The 16,602-nt window shown below is 43.5% G+C and overlaps 4 protein-coding genes across 13 annotated transcripts in view; 1 reads left to right on the top strand and 3 right to left on the bottom strand.

Moving 5' to 3' along the window:
* The window catches only part of LOC308595400 (meiosis inhibitor protein 1-like), a 28,898-nt gene extending 25,415 nt beyond the window's left edge, over nt 1–3,483 (bottom strand). For all 5 annotated transcript variants that reach the window (XM_081209490.1, XM_081209489.1, XM_081209491.1 and 2 more), the window contains exons 1-2: nt 2,026–3,483; nt 1,087–1,217 (exon numbers count right to left, since the gene is read on the bottom strand). In XM_081209490.1, coding sequence (XP_081065616.1) covers nt 1,087–1,217; nt 2,026–2,314 — 420 coding nt within the window. In that variant the 5' untranslated portion in view covers nt 2,315–3,483. The remainder of the gene's footprint in view (nt 1–1,086; nt 1,218–2,025) is intronic.
* A 172-nt stretch (nt 3,484–3,655) lies between these two features.
* Nucleotides 3,656–9,341, bottom strand: LOC308595441 (meiosis inhibitor protein 1-like). Of its 2 annotated transcripts, XM_081209596.1 has the most exons (5): nt 9,116–9,341; nt 8,615–8,738; nt 7,371–7,421; nt 5,221–5,294; nt 3,656–4,010 (listed from the first exon to the last, which is right to left on the bottom strand). In XM_081209596.1, the coding sequence occupies exons 1-5, from the start codon at nt 9,251–9,253 to the stop codon at nt 3,831–3,833; spliced, it is 567 nt and encodes a 188-aa protein (XP_081065722.1). In that variant the 5' UTR covers nt 9,254–9,341; the 3' UTR covers nt 3,656–3,830. The 2 variants fall into 2 exon arrangements, with proteins under 2 accessions (XP_081065722.1, XP_081065723.1); XM_081209597.1 differs by lacking the exon at nt 7,371–7,421.
* Nucleotides 7,887–13,259, top strand: SNU13 (small nuclear ribonucleoprotein 13). Of its 2 annotated transcripts, none has more exons than XM_081209594.1 (4): nt 7,887–7,914; nt 10,439–10,611; nt 11,870–11,990; nt 12,537–13,259. In XM_081209594.1, exons 1-4 carry the CDS (start codon nt 7,902–7,904, stop codon nt 12,797–12,799), a joined length of 570 nt encoding a protein of 189 aa, XP_081065720.1. In that variant the 5' UTR covers nt 7,887–7,901; the 3' UTR covers nt 12,800–13,259. The 2 variants fall into 2 exon arrangements, with proteins under 2 accessions (XP_081065720.1, XP_081065721.1); XM_081209595.1 differs by lacking the exon at nt 7,887–7,914 and adding an exon at nt 9,345–9,473.
* A 589-nt stretch (nt 13,260–13,848) lies between these two features.
* Nucleotides 13,849–16,602, bottom strand: part of XRCC6 (X-ray repair cross complementing 6) — a 29,709-nt gene continuing 26,955 nt past the window's right edge. For 3 of the 4 annotated variants that reach the window (XM_081209533.1, XM_081209534.1, XM_081209532.1), the window contains exons 12-13: nt 14,484–14,597; nt 13,849–14,258 (exon numbers count right to left, since the gene is read on the bottom strand). In XM_081209533.1, the coding sequence (XP_081065659.1) occupies nt 14,056–14,258; nt 14,484–14,597 (317 nt within the window). In that variant the 3' untranslated portion in view covers nt 13,849–14,055. The remainder of the gene's footprint in view (nt 14,259–14,483; nt 14,598–16,602) is intronic. The other variant, XM_081209535.1, reaches the window with a different exon arrangement.

Raw genomic sequence — 16,602 nt, 5'->3', positions numbered from 1 at the left:
AACCACAAACTCCTCTCTAGGAGCCCCCACACTCATGCATTTACGCTAAACCATGGTTAGGCTTACTCTGGCATGCAAACCAAGCCATCTGAATAGATTTTATCTCTAAATAGAAAATACTGTTAGAATAATCACAAAACTATGGGCAAATACATCAAACAGCTGTGTATGCTCCATCTAGTAATCATAATGGGCATCATCCATTGTATTGTTACACACTACCCCAATCTTTGTGCAGTGCGAGGTTCTAGGGGTTCAGGCACTTACCCTGGGTTTGTGTCTCCTTTGGAAATGAGGCACAACAGAGACTGTGGTGTCTTTATGATATGTGGTTTATTTACAGATATATACAACCTAAGCCTACAATGGAGGGGCTTCCAGCATTACACTCCATGATGGTTCCATTTCTCCCATTGCTGCCACCTTGGATTCAAACTGTCAGCCCACATTATGCTTTGACCGCCCTGCCCACCCCCCAGCTTCAAAGGCTGACCCCTTTTTCCTTTTTCCTGCCACAAGGAACTGAAACCCTAGAAAACTTCCTAGAAAACTGGCACTGTCTTCTGGCTAACAATCTCAGAGCTCAGAGAGGGGCTCCCCCCATTTGTTGGCTTGCACAGTCTTTGCTTTGATGATGGCCCACCTCCCTATCTTTGTTCTCTGCTGATGGCCCATCTCTCAAGCACAGAAAAAAACTGGTTTGGCCTGTATTTTGACACGGATAAATTCAGCATCTGGCAGCCCATCTTAATACTCCAAGCATTGATTAAACTCCAACACTTACGAAATCCAAGAGTTATGGGTGTCTTGCACCCACAAACTCATAACGGTATTATGAAAATGACCCCATGTGCAACCAGGAAAAAGCATTCCCACCCATTCTCGCAGAATACATTTAGATGTAGCATAGCACCTTTAATTTTCTTCTACAACACAAGGTATTCACTAATACCTATATTTAGTGAATACGTAACAAAAACTTGCCATTAAGCAAGTTCAGCATTCACCATTAATGCGTCAACTCAGAATAATAACAAATCTAGCACCAGATGTTAGGAGGATGGGTTAAATCTTTTTGGCAATTACCTTCTTGATCATTAAAGGTAATGGACTTTCTCGCTCAAACAACTCTGGGCTTGCAGAATCTGCTCCTTTTCCTGAATTACTCATAATAACTGAAACAAACTTATCATATTTCAGTAGCTGCTTTAGCAAACCTGAAATACAGCAAGGGGAAAGAAAATGAGAAACTAACAAAACAAGAGATATTTAAACATCACATCATTGGGTTCTGAAACATCTTTATGATTCCGATTCTATTGTTGCTCTACTACCAAACAATATTTTGACCACTCTATAAGCAATATTGTATTATCTATACAGATATCTACATAAGATTTTTTTTATTTTCGAATTTTTCATCAGAAAAGCAAAAAGCCATTGTCCCTCAACTTTTTTTTTCTGGCTCTGTAAAGTCAAACTGACTCCTGATATTGCCTGGAACAGATGGTTAGCTATTAAGGAGTTACGCTTTCAATTTCCAAATCTCCTGTCCCTTCCCCACTTTAAAAAAAAACAACTTTTTTATTTTGCTAACAGAGCAGCTGGGCATTCTACAAAGTGCAGGACCAGCAAGAACCCAGCCATTCACCAACTTAATATGCCATAGATCTAAATTTGCATATATACATATAAAAATCAATCAACTCAACTTTTGTTGATTAAAATTTGACCATAAGAGTACAGCATAGCATATCCAAATTTGTGTTAGGTGCCCAGCCTTGAGGGTTTTTTGGGGGGGGCTGTTTTTGGTTTTGAAAAAAAAACTAGCAACATGCCTACACATGGGTTCAGAATCTGAAAGGCAAATTAAATCCTTATGTGCATGATAAAAGAGATTGAATTTTAAAATTGCTTTCTTCCACTTTCTATTCCAAAGCATTCCAGAATGAAAGGAATTACTAGCAGCATTTGAGAATACATCCCAAGCTCTTCCCCTCCTATTCCACTGATTGAGCACCTTACCCAAACAGTTAACTTGCAGCTCCTTGGTCTGTGAATTCTTTAGAGTAGTCAGAAAGAGGCCACACAGCCTCTCTGTGAAATGAACAAACAGCCTCTCTGCAGCACTGGGGACAGAGTACAGCTTGCCATAAAGATAACATACAGCAGCCTTTATGCTCTCATTTGGGTACATCAAACCTGCAGCCAGATGCTCCATCATGTTACATGCAGAGAGAACAGAAAAGGCAATTGTAAAGAGAGAAAACACTGATACCTTTGTCAATTGTGGGCTGGCCAACAGGGGCATCATTTAAGGAAGACAGAGGAGACAGTCACCCTCATCCTGAGTTTCATGCAATTATTCCTCATGAGACCCTTATCCCCAGAAAGCTCATTGGTTCTGTATGCTGAGCAAACTGATTTTTTAAAAAAGTTAACTGAGCCTACATACTACATCTGCACATCAAGGTACAAATCCCTTTACTTAAAAAACACACAAACTACAATTTGGTTCTTGATAACTGATAACATAGCTAATATGAGATATCAAAATAAACACAATGTATGTATGTATGTTTAACTTCTGGGTTTTTTAACAATTTAACCTTGCACCTTATTGAATCTTTCCTCCATACACAAATGGGGACCCTACTGGCTTGTGAAATGGTAGTCTTACAAAAGCCAAAACTCAGCTATTTCCAAATAGCAGGTGACAAAAACCCTAATCATCTCCAAGTCATCCTTGATGTAAGGTCATCCCACAGTTGTGCTGCTTCCATTCTTTTCATTTTTACTACCTCACATGCTGCCCTTAGTCTAAGTTCCTGGATCTTTTTATTGCCTCTGCATACAGAGACCTGTAAGCCAACCTAGCTAACCACTCTCAGTTTAGAGTTTTGCCATGTTTCCAGTTGTTGTGTCCCAGCAGCTTGGTGTTGCTACTGCTTATCACGTCCCACTTGTGTGCCTCTCCTTCTCTAGTTCACCCAATGTTTGCACATATAGGCATGAAAAAACATTCTCCTTCACCAAAACATTGTCTGGATTTGTTCATTTGGATACTTATTCAAACTTGAAGCAGGCTGATCTACTAATCCAGTCTCACAAAGACTGCTCATGTCCAGTTTCAATACACCATATTTGTGGATCTTGACATAAGCTTGTGGTTTTTCCTCATACAGTATAGGGAAATTGAAAATATTTTTGGAATTTGTTGAATGAGTCACCATTAGCTATATGGAAAGGCTTCCTATTAAAGCACAAAATGTTTTATGCCCCTTAAAGATATGCCCCTTAGAGACTAAACACTCATTTCCACTTAGTTAGATTTACAAGGCTGACCACCACCTCTCCAAAAAAGAACAGGTAGTCTTGTGAATGGCTTTCATGAGCTTTGCCAAGATTACATTTTAGTCTCCTTGTTTGCTGCCACAAAAAATTTTAGGAGCATTTAAAAAGACAAAATCTCTCACCTTCACAGGAGTTGTATTATACTGTATTGTTTTAATTAGTGTTTTTATAGTTGTTTTGATTTTGTGTGGAGTGCCCTACCTGGGTGGATGGAGCAGCCAAGTAATTTCGTTGTCCCCGAGAGGGGGCAATGACAATAAAGATATTATTATTATTATTATTATTATTATTATTATTATTAGTTCCAACACTGCATTTACAGTGGTACCTCGGGTTAAGAACTTAATTTGTTCTGGAGGTCCGTTCTTAACCTGAAACTGTTCTTAACCTGAGACACAACTTTAGCTAATGGGGCCTTCTGCTGCCGCCCCACGATATCTGTTCTTATCCTGAAGCAAAGTTCTTAACCTGAGGTACTATTTCTGGGTTAGCAGAGTCTGTAACCTGAAGTGTCTGTAACCCGAGGTACCACTGTACTTGTAATACTTACTGTGTTCAACCACCCATACATCAGCAAAAATTGGGATGGAGTCTGCCAGTTTTCCAAGAAGAATAAACATGGGCAAGCTGCTTCTTGTGGCAGCTACCTTGCATAACTATAGTGGGGGCAAACAAGTGAAAAATCAAAGCAGTGAGAAAATGTCCTTACATTAAAAAAAACCAAACCAGACAATTCAGCGGACTATCTTTTTGAAAATGCCCTTCACCTCACAGATACAGTCACACTGTAACTTGCATGGCAGGGTCCATATAGTTCTGCTTTCCCTAGTATGCTTTGAACTTGCTATTCAGAAGGAAGTGCCCTCACACCACCACCCACATAGTCAACTGATAAAAGTTTGTTATCACTTATCTTCAAGCGCATATGTTGGGGAAATATTTGTGTACAGGAAACAGAAGTTTGGTCAGAGTCAAGTGGCAAAGCACAGAGCAAATGACACTTTGCATTCACTTATACTAATCAGCAACCAATTAGCAACCAAAGACATCTGAATTAGCAACAGACAAGAGATGAAAGCTTAGGATAAAAGAATTTACAATTTATTGCAGGAGAGTAATACAGATGCATGTTGGAGGGAGGGTTAATAGGTGTGATGTCTGTCCCTTGTGATTCCTGAGGTCCTGCATTCAGCAGGGTTAAAATCCAATGAAGGATTCCATTGTTGAATTAGCCAAGCAAGGGATGTAGTTGTCACCTAAGTGACAACCCCTGGATAGTTAAGTCCAATTGAATTCGACTATGGGTGCAGCGGTCATCTCGCTTTCAGGCCTAGGGAGCCAGCATTTGTCTGTAAACAGCTTTTCATGTTGGCAGCATGACTAAAGTGCTTCTGGTGCAACAGAACACCGTAACAGAAGCCGGAGCGCATGGAAACGCCGTTTATCTTCCTGCCACAGTGGTACCTATTTATCTACTCACGCTGGTATGCTTTCGAACTGCTAGGTTTGCAGGAGCTGGGACACAGCAACGGGAGCTCACCTCATCATGTGGATTCAAACTGCTGACCTTGCAATCAGTGACCCCAAGAGGTTCAGTGGTTGAGACCACAGCACCACCTGCATCCCACAAGTTGTCACCTAAGTCTAGCCATTAGTATAACAAAGGAAGCTGTTCTGTGCCAAAGGACAATTGGGTGGGCTCCTTCCCTTGCCTGGCTAGTAGTGAGAAAGACAAAGGCCAGAGTTTTGCATGTGAGCTGAACTGGAAGGAGGCAAGAAGCCTGAGAGTGAGAGCCATACTGAATGTGCATAAGTAGGAGTGGAAATCTGTACATTTGAAGCAGCAAAGAAATAATCTGTACCAACCTCTTTCTGACATTCATCCAATAGATAGTGCAGGTACCGCTCCAACTTCAGTTCTACTACCAGCAGTACCAAAACTGAACACAAGGAGGGGAAGGTTAGACACAACACATTTGCCCCCTAAATTGATTTTTGAATTCTGAATTTATTGTTATTCACGCTTTATACTGTATTTTATGCTGTTTTTTGTTGCATCAATTGTTTTAAATTTGTTAGCCGCCCTGAGCCCAGTTTTCTGAATTATTATTTATTATTATTTCTCACTTGCTTTTAATAGGTTTTGCTGTGACTACTGTCTCTCATACACTTCCACTTATCCCATGCCTAGAAGGCACGGGTCCCAGCAGTTTTGTCTCTGTCCTTCTGCTTTCCCCTGAGAAACCCACTCTTTACCACTAAATTGGAACAAATTGCAATCCACGGAAAACCCAATTGTCATTGGTTCCGATTCAGCGCTAAACCGCGGGTTTTCCAGAGGGGCAAATGGAAGTGTGGATGAGCCCTACAGCTGGCATTATTACATAATAAAATATTGAACCCCACCTGCCTCACCAGGCTTTCCAGTGCAGCTCTTCCCTACAGAGCATTTGTCTGAAAGGAGTTGGGGGGGAAATGTGGCCTCCTTATCAGAGAAAAGGGCATCTTGCTCTTTTCCTTTAACTCAAGCACTACATCATAAGGTTATACATGATAACAGAAAGGAAGTCAACAGCGATGTGTCATATTTATAATGAAGAGAAATCAAGAAATAGCAAATCCCTACACACAACCAGAGCAATAGGTCCTGATGTCAGCAAATCTTTCAAGAGAATGATTTTTCAGGCTTAGGTGAAGGGAAAATTGTTTTCTCATAAATATACTCTAGGCTCTCTCCTCCGCATATCGGAGCAGGACACAGAGAGAGAAATACAACTCAGAAAACATAAATTAATTTGTCAGGTATTCATATCATAAGTGTTTCAGTTCCTCAACACCCACCAACTGGGACGTATTTTCTTGGCTCATAATCACTGCACAGTGATCCTATTCCATCTGTTCTACCAAAAAATAAGCTCATGGAAAACCTTGGCTTTGTTAAGAAGAGTGCAGCAGATGGTTCATGTGAAGCTGGTAAATCATTTTCCTAGTTTGCATAAATAGTATTAATGTAATTTTGATTCAAGAATTGGGTGTGTTCTTTGAATTCCAGTAGCTGAGACCTATAGAGTCAACCTCCTTAGGTTCCTTGCTAAACTACACAGCTCCTTAAAAACTAGGGAAGTATTTGAAAATATGGCTTGAGAGAAGAAAGCCACTTAAGAGTATGCTCCAGTTACTTATTTGATGCCAATTCACTTGATATAACAATTTGAACTCCAACCCAGTTCAAGAATGGATTGGGCTGGTGGGTTCAAGGGTCATGGCAATATCTGTACTGAGTCGTTTTCTACTGAAATCTGTATCATAGAATTGCAGAGTTGGAAGGGGTCCTGATGTGTAAACTCTGCATTAACCATAGCTACTACTACAGAAATATTTAATTTCCATATGTATTTTCTCATTAAGAATGTATGAAAATCTTAAAAGCTGAGTTACTCTCTACACAGTGCAACCTTAAGTGTGTTTACTCAGATTAACAAACACTGTTTGATAAAACTTACTCTGAAGAAAGTGAGTTTAGGATTGCAACCTTTACGAAATTTCTCATTTCATTTGGATTGGAGCTTTTTACACTGATAAAAATGCTAATGCAATTTTGACCTAAAAATAGTACAGTAATTGCTTCCCTTAAAGGTAAAGGTCCAGTCGCTTCCCTTAGGTCCAGTCGTGACCGACTCTGGGGTTGCGGTGCTCATCTCACTTTATTGGCCGAGGGAGCTTCTGGGTCATGTGGCCAGTATGACTAAGCCGCTTCTGGTGAACCAGAGCAGCACACGGAAACACTGTTTACCTTCCCACCGGAGTGATACCTATTTATCTACTTGCACTTTGACGTGGTTTCGAACTGCTAGGTTGGCAGGAGCAGGGAGCGAGCAATGGGGGCTCACCCTGTTGCGGGGATTCGAACCACCGACCTACTGATCGTCAAGTCCTAGGCTCTGTGGTTTAACCCATAGCGCCACCCACGCCCATTGCTTCCCTTACCAAACAGCAATTCACCATTTGCTTCTCACCTTCAATGAGTAAATCCAGTACACTGCCATCTTCCACAGTTTGCAATATCTCTGTTAAGATCAACCCACAGATTAATCACAATTATTTTTTGTAATCTATACTGGGGCTCCCATCTGTAACAAAATTGAACTTCCTTCTAAGTAATCATACACAGGATTGTGCTGCAGGGCTTAGAATTTTTTATGAAGATCATAGGGGCAGAGGAGAAAGATACGTTCTTCCAGCATTATCACATTTCCCCTTTTGGTAACCCTATTCTAGGTGTCATGAACCTGGGCTTCTGGTCAGGAGAGTCACAGCTCTTGAGTAGCAGGAAACAAGATAAATCAGCTGGGAGAGTTTAGAATGTGGTATATCTGGGTGTTAGAATTGCACCCAGGGTCAGCCTTTTAATGAGGCAATATGAAAAAGTTCTGTTTCAGCTGGCAAGATCCACAGGGGCAGCAGATCCAACCATCCAACAGATCAACTGCTGCTGCTGCTGCTGAAGAAAGGAGAAGTGGCTGTGCCTATGGCTTCTGGCCTCACTGATGTGGAGCAAAGGTAAGGAAATGAATATATTTGGCACCAGCTTGGCTGCAGGAACTTCCAGGAGGCATACAAGGCGCCATCCAATTATCTTAGGGACTCCACTCCAGATTTGTGTAGTGTTTACTCCATAGACTTTTGTTCTCCCAGAGACATCCCTCAAGGCAGTGGGGATGGATTTTTCCTCAGGGATTACTCCCAAAGCCATTCTCACGAATGAGTATAACCAGGGGTGTACAGAAACCACAATATTTACTAGCACATGTATTGTTCCAATTTGCTTCATTATTAAGGTGCAAATCTGATCTGTTAAATCCAAAGCTCTGTTTCACCCCTGTTGACTCTAATGGGAAATCCAAAAATGGCTATAATTTTTCTTTCTTATTATGTAAGTAGATGAAATTCACAGGGAGAAAATGTGTCCCTCTAAACTTCAACATCCTTCCCCAAATCCCTGTGATTGGAATGCACTTGGAAAATAATTGTGATTAACAGTTAGACCAACAGTTGTTATTTACCAGGGGCAGAGGAAAAGAATAGACATGTTAAACACAATCACACATTTAACATTCTAGTTTGGCCTTTCCATCAGCTTAGTCTCTATGGTACACCATAGTGGAATAAAATACTTGCTTCCAATCTTCTATCCCAGAAAAGCCATGAGTAATACTTCTATACCTGTTACATTCACCAAGTTAGTATGCTTTTCTCTTACCAAACAAAGTTGCTATGAAATGAGCACACACTCTTTCGTCTTGTGCAAGCAATGGCATGACCAGGGTTGCATGCCGAATCAGAACATCCCAAAGGCAGGAAAGCACATGTTTCTTGCGTACTAGCTAAATATTAGAAAAGCAAAACTGTATCAGTTATTTATTGAGAAAAATAAGCAAAGCTTAAAGCCTCGTGCCAACCTGTACTGGAAGTTTTCGAATTCACTCTTAATTTCCTCCTAGAATGGAACACAGGATATAAAACTCCCTGTGCCTTTTACCTCCATCACCCAGTTATAGATCCCTTCTTGGGTCCTAAAGCCTATTTTATGTACATGGCACCATCATTACTGTAACAAACGTCAAGAGTAAACAAGAGGCCTTGCATTGCGGATAGGTCAGAGCCCCAAAATACAGGGCACACAGACCACCGGGAAGGTGAGGCAAGGGGCAAGGGAGAATGGGTGCTGCTGGCTGCGTGCCTCAGAGCCGGGCGCACCCACCGAGGCCCCGCCATCCTGGAGCGTCTCAATGGCGCACGCCAAGCAAAGCGGCGAAGGCGGCAGCTCCAGGAGCCAGCGGGGGTCGTGCCGCGGGTGGAACCGCTCGCAGACGAGGAGCTCCGCCATCGCCGCCTCCATCCCTTCCCCGCTCTCGCTCCCTCTGTCGGATGAGGCGAAAGCGAGAGATTTGGCGGCAAATGTTTGCGCAGGCGCAATGCCTGCCGCGCAGCGCCGTCCGAAGGAGCAGCGCCTGCTGCGGAATCTGTAGCGCTTCCGAGGCTGCTGTCTGGTGGCTTCGCGGATGTAGAGCCCACCGACGGAGTCATCCTACGAAATGGAATGATTATTTGCAGCACAGGTTAAATCATTTTCTTAAAAGGTTGTGGGTTGGGTTTTTTTTCCCCCCTTCGTTTTTTTAGTATAGTTCTCTCTGTTGAAAACTGCTTGGAATTTCTTATGCTTGGAAGAACGTGGCGTGTAAATCCTGCACGCCGATAAAATGCACCTGAAACAAAGGCGGGGCTTGCCGCGGGATCCTAAGCATGCCTTCTCAGAAATCCCAAGAAGTGCATTGTGCTTTATTCCCTAATGACCACTTAAGGAGTGGAAACCCCACTGCACTCAGCGGGTCTTTCTTCATACAAACTGCGTAGAATTGCACTGTCAAGTGACTTGGACCTTAAGGATTGCATCCACATGTGCGCATCCGGGCAGGATTCTAGACTATTCCTCTAGATTTCCCCGAAAGGACTGTCGCTGAGTGGTTAAGTACCTGCTTTGTAGGCAGGGAGTCCCAGGTTCAATCTCGGGCACCTCCATGTCGAATTATCCTTCTGGAAACTCGACGCCACTCGGTGTAAGCAATCCTGGGCTTAGGTGGACCGATGATCTAATTTAGCATAAGGCAACTTCCACCGGCCTTGTGGTCTGTAAATTCAGGTTAAACTATTCCTGGCAAGCTGATGTAATTTTGAGGACGAGAGTCACACCTGTTTTAATTTCCGTCTCGCCGCTGCCAGCTGCACAGGAGTCGGGAACAGGTAAATCCTAAATTTGAATCAAAGCACATTGTGGATGCGGCATACTGTGGATGGACCAGGCACTACATAGTTGTACTCTTGGCTGGCTGGCTCAAAATAACCACCGGATCAATTTCATTAAACGCCTTTATGGAGAAGGCGATCCCGCTAGGCTCCATGGGATTTACTCCCTGGTAAGTAAGATTGCCGCATCCCCTCTGAGGTCCTGTCCAGTCCTTTCCTAGTCCGCCAACGCTAGAGGTCGCAATGGCGAGGTTGTGGGGGTTCATTTTCTCTCCCTAAGGGAAGGCCTGCGCGGTGTTTCCTGCCCTTTCCCCCTCGACGTCACTTCCAAGAGCGCGCGCGTCTGCCTTGCGTTCGAGAGCGTTGCGAGGCTCTTCCTCCGTGAAGCTTTCGGGCCGAGAGGATCGATCCAGAGCCAGGCGCTTCGAGTGGTTCTTCTGCTTCGCAGCAATGGTGAGTGGACTCGGGGCGAGGCGGGCGGAGCAGGCGAGGACCCCGCTTTCCGTCTGCGCTGGGGTCGCAGCGCAGGCGAGGACGCCGAGCTAGCTGTACTGGCGGCGGGGGCGAGGGAGTGGTCCGTGGGAATGTCACGCGTGGGGAACGAGGGAGAGGTTTCCCCGGCATGGCCTGCCCCTTTCCTGTGAAGGGGGGACTGCCACGTGCGAAGGAAAGAAGCCTCGGCGTCACTCACAAGGCGGCTGTTTCTTTTAATGTTAATGCGCTTTTTTAAGCAGCTCTGATTTATTGGAGAAACTTCGCCTTCACTCGTGCCGCTTAGAAGCGCCTTTGTAGGCACGTTAGGGAGGCCAGGGCTTCATCTTGGCACCCACGTGCTCCTACTGCCTCGTTTCTCCGGTTCACATCCGCTCTTTTTATTTCGCCCCTCCCCACCACCAACCATCTCATGATCATGCACATAAGAATCAAGCCTTTACCCCCCCCCCATAGGAGCCCCGAGTGAGGTTAGGCCAGTGGTTTTCAACCAGTGTGCTGTGGCACCCTGGGCCTTGAATTATGATCAGGGGTGCAGTGTACAATACTGGCCCCTGACCCTCTTCCCTCCCTTCTCCGATGCCCTCTTGCGTCTCTGCCTCCCAAAGGTCTGCACAGCTGGCTACGAGCTCCGCAGGCAAATGGTGCCTCAGGGAGGCACCTCTCTTTCGGGTGGGGTTGCAGCTCAAAGACCAGAGGCGGCAGCTGCCCAAAGGACTCATAAGGAGAGGAGGCTGAGGGAACACTCCATAAGGGAGGGTGCTCAAAAAAGGGTGAGAGGCTGCCAGCTCTGCAGGCAAGGGGTGACATAATTGGGCTCCTGAGCCCCACAGGGGTGCCACAGAAGGATGTAGTTGGGTAAGGGACTCGAAAAGGTTGAAAACCTCTGGGTTAGGCAGATTGCATGTGGCTAACCCAAGGATTGTCAGCTAGTTTCATGGCTGAATAACTACTTAGACTCTGCCCAGGTTCTGTGGCCAGTATGTATTTTGCCTTTTTTCCTCATTGGCTTGAGAGAAGCTGGAAAAATGGAATACCTGAACAGTGGGAAGTCTCTTTTGAACCAGATGTGGCCCTTCTTACATTGACCTAGCCGTTGTAGCAACTCACAGACTTACAGAACTATCTTAGGTTACACAGAAAGAGGTCGCTGTGACAGCAAATGCTTAGAAGAAGAGAAATTGTTGCCTATACCTTGATTCTTTGTTTCCTTCTATAGACTGAGGCAGAAGTGAATCCTAAAGCTTATCCACTAGCTGATGCTCAGCTCACCAAGACACTGCTTGATCTTGTACAGCAGTCCTGTAATTACAAACAGCTACGCAAAGGAGCCAATGAAGGTGAGATTGGGTTGAGCTTGTACCATTAATTGCCCATTCTTGTAGAGTATTAGGTTTGCATTGTCTCTTGTGGAAAAAGTAGTTCGTACTTTGCCTAAATATGCCCCCAAACACCTCTGCCTATTCTGTGGTTGTCATCCTGATCTTGGTGATTAGATTAACTTGCTACCATCAGCCCAGACACCCTGACTTTTCTTACTCACTATTCCAGTTCTGTAAATTTGGGGCAGTAGCAGGAAAGTTATCACAAATAAGCAATCTTAGTTGGGGAGATTGTTTTGTTCATGGCCAAAAATTCCAGTGGGCAAATGGAAGTTTTGGGATCCACCCAAAAGTTCTTTGAATCCCTAAGCTTGTCTTTGACAAGTAACGGAAACTTTAATTTTTTGTAGTAGCCAAGCAATTATCCAATAGATAGGTACATAAAACCTTTTACATTGGATTTGCCCTCTTAATGTTGCAACTAGCTGCTTGTTTGATTTTACTGAGTGAGTCCTGGCAGAGTGAGGAAATGGAGTTTTCATTGTACCAATTTCTTTTCCACAGCTACTAAAACTTTGAACAGAGGCATTGCTGAATTCATTGTGATGGCTGCAGATGCGGAGCCCCTTGAGATCATCCTTCACCTCCCACTGCTTTGTGAGGACAAGAATGTGCCCTACGTGTTTGTGCGCTCCAAGCAGGCCCTGGGGCGGGCATGTGGTGTTTCTCGGCCTGTCATTGCCTGTTCAATTACTATCAAAGAAGGCTCACAGCTAAAGCCACAGATTCAGTCTGTCCAACAAGCTATCGAGAGACTATTGGTCTAAATCTTGTCAGACCACTCACTTACTAAACTAAAATAACTCTGAAAGACGAGTCTTGTCACTTGTACAATGTTTACTACTGTTTTTGTTTTCTACCAGATCTCCCTTCTGCCTGTCTCCATTACACTTGCCATTTAGATGTTTAACAAGAGGATGTCCAGTCTTTTGTTTTAAATTCTTCATTCTGATGCAACTCTCCCCAGTGGAATTTTAGTTAGGCTATCCTTTTCGGCAATAAACAAACTTCAGTTGCAGAAGATTAGGCTGAAGATTTGTAAATACAAAACATATGACCTTGTTCTGGTCAATATGATGTTCACCCATTGAGGGTGTCCATCTTTCAAATACTAGTCCTAATACAACTTGATAGAACACTGTTAGAAATAAAGGGCAGATGAAATAATATTGTCAAAGGCAGTGGCTTTAACTTTTTATATATATTAAAAACACAATTATGTTTGTATGTTGTGTGATCTCAGTCTTTTGCATGGTTTAAAATATTTGCTGGATGGCCCGAATATAACAGGATGACTAAAGCCTTAGTCACTATGTTTTATATGGGACCAAGTTTTTATGAATATAAGCTATCAATGTTTGCATCTTCTGCAAGAGGGAATAAATAATTCATCAGGTGGTAGTGACCTGGATAAATTCTTCTTTGTGAAAACAATCCCCAGCAGCTTCAAACAGACCGGGGAAGGGGAACCTTTTTCAGCTCCAGGGCTGCATTCCCTTCTCAGCTGAGAGCCATGTGCCACTGGTAGGTGAGTCCACAGTGGAAAGTATAATGATGATGATGATGATGATCATAATAATAATGATAATAATTGCCATAAAGGCAAGGGCTGAGGGACATGCACAGTCGGTCAGACCTTTCTAAGCATCATGTCAGCCTCCTTGGGCCACAACAACTGAAACTAATCCCATATACTTTGTGCTGTGGACACTTCACTGAATCTGCAGCATCAAGTTCTGCATGAATACAAGCAACTCTGTGCTCACTATGTTTATGAAACAGCAAAAGAAACAAGAAGAAAAGCAGGGGACAGATATACATAACAAGCTCATTTATTAAGACACATTTTCATTAAGTCTAGAAACAGATGGGGAAAATGAAGCATTTTCCCATTAATCCTCATTATTACATAGTCTTAAACTCTCAAGAAAAAAAGTCCCTGTTCCCTTTGATCTATGGCTATAAAGATGCTGCACCCCTTTTCCTTGTCAAAATCTTAGGGAGGAGAGTGAGCATAGAACTCTCAGTGCCTACTGAAGTATTCAGTCACAGCATCTAAGAGTTCTTGCTTCTTCGTTCCTGCTGTCAGATTGTAATTTCTGCACACTTCCTTTAAAACTGGCACAGTCAGTTTACCCAAAGTGCCTTTTTGAACATGATTCCTCAGGTCGTCTTCAGAGATTTCGATCTTTGCTTTCTTTTCTAGTGGTATGGTACCATCCCCTACTGGAAAGAGATTTTTGGATTAATTGTGTGTTTCCAATACCTTGTTATAAATAAAATATATCTTACACAGCCATTACAAAATATCCTGCAACAGTACACTGACACAGTGTCAAGATAGACTCCTACCTAGCCCATGATAATCCAACCACAATATGGTGTGATAGAGCAGAAAATGAACTTGGAGGATGTAACTACCTCTCTCTTTGGGTTCTGTTGCAATCTTACCTTGTTTACGCTTTGTGGTTTTCCCATCCGGATCATAGCCTGGTGGGTAAACTAGTTGTTTGAACTCTTCTGCAAGATTACCCATTCTGCAATCCATCACCTCAACCTTGGGCACTGGAGAATAGGGAGAAAATGTCTGCATAACACACCTCAAAACAGTAAAAATATTCAAATATACAGAAATAATGGTTCTACAGAGGAAACATACAAAACACTGAGCTTTAAGGTAGATAGTTCAAAAGCACAACTGAAATATATACAAATTATAAAACCGTTTTAATTTGGAAAACGGCGTATCTAATACAAAAGAGCCACAATGAAATGGGGAAGCAAAAAGCTAGAATATACTGGAAAGACTGAAGAGCTTAATTTTTGCTTCAGTCTTCATGAACTAACAATCGGGTCCATTAGCAAAAATGATGCTTACACTGATAAAGAAGGAACCATAGATCACAGGATAGAGTTGTAAGGGTCCCACAAGCTAACTCCCTGCAATGCAGGAATCTTTCGCTCAATGTGGGGCTCAAACCCATGGCCTTGAGATTAAGAGTCTCATGCTCTACCAACTGAGCTCCATTGTTTCTAAAACCTCAAGAAAACAGGAGGTCTAAGGCCCTTTTTTATGAGATCCTGATTACAGTGGTGCCTCGCAAGACGAAATTACCATATTTTTTGCACCATAACACTCACTTTTTTCCTCCTAGAAAGTAAGGGGAAATGTCTGTGGGTGTTATGGAGGGGATGCCTACGGGTGGCATGCCTACGGATTTTTCTCCTCAAAAAACTACGTGCGTGTTATGGTCGGGTGCGTGTTATAGAGCGAAAAATACGGTAATCCATTCCGCGAGTCTCTTCATCTAGCGGTTTTTTCGTCTTGCAAAGCAACCTTATTAGCGCTATTAGCGGTTTAGCGGCTATTAAAGGCTTAGCGGCTATTAAAGGCTTAGCGGATTAGCGGCTAAAAGGCTATTAGCGGCTTAGAAAAGGGGGGGGAGCGAAAACAAATCGGAACACTTGCAAGACGTTTTCGTCTTGCAAAGCAAGCCCATAGGGAAAATCGTCTTGTGAAGCAGCTCAAAAACGGAAAACCCATTCGTCTAGTGGGTTTTCTGTCTTGCGAGGCATTCGTCTTGCGGGGCACCACTGTATTTCATGCGGTCAAAAATAAGATTCAAAACTGAATTTTGGCTATCAGTTTATGACACGAAAGGCACATTGTTGTTCTTATGTAGTCTTTACCCCCAAGGGTGAATTGAGGCAGTGGGTGGTGCCAGAGCTAATGTCCACCCCCCTCTCACATTTATAGAGTGGTACCTCGGGTTAAGTACTTAATTCGTTCCGGAGGTCCGTACTTAACCTGAAACTGTTCTTAACCTGAAGCACCACTTAAGCTAATGGGGCCTCCCGCTGCTGCCGGAGCACGATTTCTGTAAGAAGCAAAGTTCTTAACCTGAAGCACTATTTCTGAGTTAGCGGAGTCTGTAACCTGAAGTGTATGTAACCTGAAGCGTATGTAACCCGAGGTACCACTGTACACTCATTCAAATGTATTCTCACTCACAAATTCTTTCCCCAACACACACAGGCCCACAACCTTCCCCACTCACTACTATTAATTATTATTATTAACAGTAATAATAACACGTTGACATCTCTCCCCACCCACCCCTCTCTCACACCCCTCCATGCACTTCAACCTCCCCAGCACTCCAGATTCCCTCAGAGCTTGACAGCAAACTTGGCTGCATCGGGATTACTGGAGAGTAGAGGTTTCAACCTCTCCCTACCCATCCCAATGATCCAAAATGCATCCAGTCCCAATCATAGCTGCCAACTTTTCCCTTTTCTTGCGAGGAATCCTATTCGGAATAAGGGAATTTCCCTTAAAAAAAAGGGAAACGTTGACAGCTATGGTCCCAATACTGCTTTGGGCTAACAGCAGCATGAGCCAGTATCTTGGCTGCATGGAGAGTGTTGGGGATAGCCGGTTACCCTCCCCTTCACAGCAATCCCAATGCAGTCAAAATTGCTATATCCATGTGTTGTTCATCAGCACAGAAGGTGGGGGGAACCTTTGGCCTCCAGGTGTTGCTGACGTGCAACTTCCATCAGCTCCAGA

Source organism: Podarcis bocagei (assembly GCF_964188305.1).
Source record: "Podarcis bocagei genome assembly, chromosome: 10".
NCBI lineage: Eukaryota > Metazoa > Chordata > Lepidosauria > Squamata > Lacertidae > Podarcis > Podarcis bocagei.
The sequence above is the reverse complement of the archived record's forward strand: the minus strand, read 5'-3'. Positions and strand labels throughout refer to the sequence as shown.

Bases quoted from the DNA above. Each gene is read 5' to 3' on its own strand.
- LOC308595441 (XM_081209596.1), bottom strand. From the start codon at position 9,253: ATGGAGGCGGCGATGGCGGAGCTCCTCGTCTGCGAGCGGTTCCACCCG. The intron at 7,422-8,614 runs GTAAGAGAAAAG...TGATCTTAACAG, and splicing joins TTTCATAGCAACTTTGTTTG to AGATATTGCAAACTGTGGAA. The intron at 4,011-5,220 runs GTTGGTACAGAT...CCCCCACTATAG, and splicing joins TGGATGAATGTCAGAAAGAG to TTATGCAAGGTAGCTGCCAC.
- SNU13 (XM_081209595.1), top strand. The intron at 10,612-11,869 runs GTGAGTGGACTC...TTCCTTCTATAG, and splicing joins TCTTCTGCTTCGCAGCAATG to ACTGAGGCAGAAGTGAATCC. The intron at 11,991-12,536 runs GTGAGATTGGGT...TCTTTTCCACAG, and splicing joins ACGCAAAGGAGCCAATGAAG to CTACTAAAACTTTGAACAGA.